The 4,813-nt window shown below is 47.8% G+C and overlaps 1 protein-coding gene across 1 annotated transcript; it reads left to right on the plus strand.

Annotated features, from left to right (window-relative positions):
* The first annotated feature begins 241 nt into the window (after window positions 1-241).
* LOC102822693 (zinc finger protein 304-like) lies at window positions 242-3,922 on the plus strand. The gene is made up of 5 exons (XM_006877349.1): window positions 242-247; window positions 1,257-1,431; window positions 1,876-1,953; window positions 2,478-3,624; window positions 3,703-3,922. The coding sequence occupies exons 1-5, from the start codon at window positions 242-244 to the stop codon at window positions 3,920-3,922; spliced, it is 1,626 nt and encodes a 541-aa protein (XP_006877411.1).
* Window positions 3,923-4,813: the final 891 nt, after the last annotated feature.

A 4,813-nucleotide genomic window follows, 5' to 3' on the forward strand; every position in this document is an offset into this window, starting at 1 on the left:
CATGTTTGTGGTAGGCAGAATAATGGCCTCCCAAATATGTCCATGTGAACTTACAGTAAAAAGAATTTGCAGATGTGATTCAGCTTAAGGACTGAGATGGAAAGGTTATTCTGGGTTATCCTGTGGGCCTGGTATGAATACAAAGGTACTTCTAAGAGTAAGACAGGAGGGTCCGAGCCCCAGACAAGGAGATTAGACAAAGAGAGCAGAAGTCAAAATGATGTGACGCTTGGTTTAGAAGATGAAGGTAAGTCCTGAAGTCAAGAAGTGCAGGTGACCTCTAGAAGCTGAAAAAGGCAAGGAAAAGAATCCTCTTCTCCCCTGGAAGCTCCAGAAGGAATATAGTCCTGTCAATACTTTGATTTTAGCACAGTGAAACCCATTTTGGATGATGACATCCATATTTTAAGCCACAAGGTTAGTAATTTGTATTAGGAACTGAATACAGTATGCAATAAAGAAATGGAAGAGGGCAGATATCTCCATGTGGTTCTAGGTACTTGTGATTGAAGCAAGGAACCAGGCCAAGTAGGGAAGCTTTCAAATCAGGAATAGGGGGTTGTCTTTGGCAGCCGGGGCCACTGGTGGTCACAACAGAATGGGATCCTGGTCGCATTGCCAGGCATTTTCTGGGTGCTGTGTGCAGAGTAACATAGGGGAGTGTAGAGAGGTGTGTACAGCGTGGACCAGAAAGATGGTGGTAGGGAGCCAGAGAGGAAAGGGACGTGTGAAACAGAGTCAACAGTGCCTGAGAGGACGGAGTGGGAGTGGGAAATAACAGTCCTAGGGCTGTGTTACCAGAGGGCGCCCAGGTCTGTGCTTGCGAAGCAGGATCTGGGGTACTACACAGTAACGGGCTGGCAGGAGAGGGCTGGGGTTCTGCCCCAGTTAGAGCTTAGATGGCATTTATCTGCTTCTTGTGAGTGTAGCTGACACAGAGATCATGGAGTAGTGAGAGTGTGGGCCCAGCGGGATCTCCTCTGACTTGGGGAAGTGTCTGAGAGGGTGTTGTAATTGGTAAATACATTGTGGGGTGTGGGAGGCAGGGTCCTTACTTGGGGAAGTGACTGAGAGGGTGTTGTAATTGGTGAATACTTTGTGGGGCGTGGGAGGCAGGGTCCTTACTTGGGGAAGTGACTGAGAGGGTGTTCTAATTGGTGAATACATTGTGGGGCGTAGGAGGAAGGGTCCTTACTTGGGGAAGTAACTGAGAAGGTGTTGTAATTGGTGAATACATTGTGGGGCGTGGGAGGAAGGGTCCTTGGACAGAAGACTTTCCATGGACATTGCTGTCCCCATTACAGGTCTCCGTTATCTTTGAGGATGTGTTCCTGTACTTCTCTCAGGGGGAATGGAGGCTGCTTGATGAGTCTCAGAGACTCCTGTACCGAGATGTGATGCTGGACAACTTTGCACTTATAGCCTCACTGGGTAAGGCCCACATCCCCATCACAACGATGATCCCAGCATCCTTTTTCCCAAGAACCGCTCTGTCCTTGGTATAGTTTCATCAGTTTCCCCAACCAGGTGTTTCACTGACCAGGCTGAATGGTGCGGAGCACCCTTACCACTCAGTGAGCATTGCTGAAGTCTTGTAGTCAAGGGCTTGTAGAGTTGCAGTCTTCCCAATAGATCCCATTTGGCTTGAGCATTTTCTGGGTTGGTGAATCTGTCCAGAACCATGTTCTCCAGTTTTGACCTTCTTTTAGGTCTCTGGGTGCCTTGTTCAATTGCAGACACTGGCGTGGTCACTCTTTGCAGGGGAGCATTTTGCTATCCTACAAAACCTTCCTTTGACGCTTTTTGGGCACTAATCTGTTACAGCAGTGGTTACCCTGGGTCCATGCTGACCACTCATGTATCCTGTCCTCTTAGGAATCAGCCAGCTGGTGCATGGGGAAGAGCCTAGGGTGCCAGGCCCGACAAGAAAGGCCCAAAGAGAACCTGGTCCTGGTGAGTGGATGCCGTTGAAGAGCACGGTGTTAACAATGAATGTTCACACCTGAATTTGGTTCTGAGGCCTGTGGCCACATTACCTCTCTACCTCTCCGTCCCCATTCGTGACACTTTGTGACATCATGTCCAGTCTTCCTTTAGGTCCCTGGCCAGGCCCCCCGTCCCTAGCCTCTCCCTCTTCCCACGTCTCTGCATGAGGCAGTCTGCAGTGCTCTCCAACACTGGCCTGCACTTAGTGTATCGTGATCCTCCTGGGCAGGGACATACCTACTTACACAGGACTCACCTGTCCCCACCATTCAAGGCCCTGAAAGCCGTTGGCTAAAGAGCGAGCTGGAGACCTTGCTGAAGCGCCCTTGCCCTCCGGAGCCTCCACTCCATTTGTGAGCTTCACTGCTCTGATTGGTGCTGCTCTGCAGCCCTTTCCTCGGCCTCAGCCCTTGTTCATCATCAGTGTATGATGGAATTGCCCCTTCTTACCAAAGTCAACATGAACGTCACCAGCATTTCTCTCCTTTCAGGCTGTTTGTGTGCAGTGGAGAAGGAGGAGGCACCTTCTGAGCAGAATGTCTCTGTAGAAGGAACGTCACTGCTTAGGACTCCTATAGCATTTCTTTCTACTCAGAAGAGTCACCAATGCGACATAGACAGTTCAGTAGTGAAAGAGATTTTGCCCCTGGCTGAAAACTCAGGGAGCAAAGCCCAGCCAAAACCACACCAGAAGCAATTGTTGTTCAGTGCAAACCTTTCCCAGAATCAGAAGCAGCACAGTGGAGATAAACCTTTCAGAAGGGATGAGGGTGGAGACTCCAGGAAGAACTGCAGAGTCTACATGCCTGAGGAAATCTACACATACAAGGAAGATGTCAAAGACTTTGTGATCACCTCTGGGCTGCTTCGGCAGGAGGCTGAGTGTGAGAGCTCGGAGTGTGAGGGCACCGTTTGCACTGGACAGAGACATTGCAGGTGCAGCAAATGCAGGAAAGCCTTCAGCCCCAATAGCTCACTTGCTCAGTACCTGAGAAATCAGACCCTAGCTACATCTTATGAATGCAGTGACTGTGGGAAATTCTTTAGCTGTAATTCCAATCTCATCCGACACCAGAAAGTCCATACAGGATCCAGGCCTTATGTATGCATGAAATGTGGAAAAGCCTTCCACTGCAAAGACACACTCATTCGGCACCAGAGAGTCCACACTGGAGAAAGGCCTTATGAGTGCAGTGAATGTGGGAAATTCTTTAACCAAAGTTCTGACCTCTTTAAACACCAGACAGTCCACACTGGAGAAAGGCCTTATGAGTGCAGTGAATGTGGGACATTATTTAACCAAAGCTCTGACCTCTTTAAACATCAGACAGTCCACACGGGTGAAAGGCCTTATGAATGCAGTCGATGTGGGAAATTGTTTAGACAAATCTCCGGCCTTATCGAGCACAGGAGAGTTCATACTAGTGAAAGGCACCATCAGTGCGCTAAATGTGGGAAATTTTTTAGTAGCAAGTCTAATGTTATTCGACATCAGGAAGTTCACACAGGAGCTAGGCCCTATGTCTGCAATGAATGTGGAAAAGAGTTCAACCGCAAGTACACACTTATTCTGCACCAGAGAATTCACACTGGAGAAAAGCCTTATGTGTGCAGTGAATGTGGGAAGGCCTTCAGTCAAAGCTCCCACCTGATTGTGCACTGGAAAACGCATGGCAGTGACTATGAGTGTAGGAAATGTGGGAGAGCCTTTAGCTGCACCTCCAAACTCATCCAGCACCAGAAAGTTCACTCTGGAGAAAAGCCGTATGAGTGCAACAAGTGTGGGAAGGCCTTCACCCAAAGGCCAAACCTTATTCGGCACTGGAAAATTCACAGTGGAGAAAGGTCTAATGTGTGCAGGGAGTGTGGAGAAGACTTCATCCGTAAACACACACTTGTTCTGCACCAGAAAATTCACTCAGAAGACAATACTTAAGTACAGTGAATGTGGAAAATCATTCTGCCTAAGCAGCTGCCTGGAGCAAGGCTTAGCAATGCTGTCTCCTTGTTCAATCTAACAAGTCTCCCAAATAGAGTGACTCTCTGAGAGGAGTATTTGTCAGAAGTGGAACTTCATATGTGAACATGCACACTGAGGAGATGACCTGTGAGTACCAAGCATGCGAGATGCTCTCAGAAGCTCATTTGCACTTTCTAAACCATCCAGGGATTTTGCCAGGGTTTTGTGACTGCAAGTATCCATAGCAGATACCATTCCATCATTCCCATTGGGCAAGTTGCACAGTGTGTTTCAGTCAAGACAGGCAGAATCCTGTGTTCTCTCCCCAGTCCTAGAAGAAGCCAGAGACTTCATAGCTACTTGAGAAGCATCCTTTCCTCTCTTCTGTCTGGTTTTGGCATAGAAATAATCAGATTTATCCCAGAGGATACAAAATAGGATCTACAGGGAGCTTGTAGAGGTTTACCATCTTCATAGACATTTTTAGTTCTTTGTAATGTTTACCATGGATTCCTGGGTGGCACTGTAGGGTAAGCACTAGACTGTTAACCACATGGTCAGTGGTTCAAACCCACTAGCTGCTCCTGGGAAACCCTGTACAGGGTCACTATGAATTGGAACCGACTTGACAGTATTTAACAACAGCAGTGCTTATTGTGGGTGTATCCAGGTTTGAAGTCACACAGCCCGGGAACTATCAGCCTCCCATTGGTTTTGGTGCTATAATAAAGGTTTACTTAAGCTATCTTTAATCTTGTAGGTTCTGCTCATTATATGAAGTGTGCTGCAGACAGAATTGTGTTTGCCAACTTTTGTGAGAGTCCTCAATAGTCTATGCCTCAGAGGGGATGCTTAGTTGTTGTTGTT

This window comes from Chrysochloris asiatica, unplaced genomic scaffold (assembly GCF_000296735.1).
Source record: "Chrysochloris asiatica unplaced genomic scaffold, ChrAsi1.0 scaffold00485, whole genome shotgun sequence".
In the NCBI taxonomy this organism is placed as follows: Eukaryota; Metazoa; Chordata; class Mammalia; order Afrosoricida; family Chrysochloridae; genus Chrysochloris; species Chrysochloris asiatica.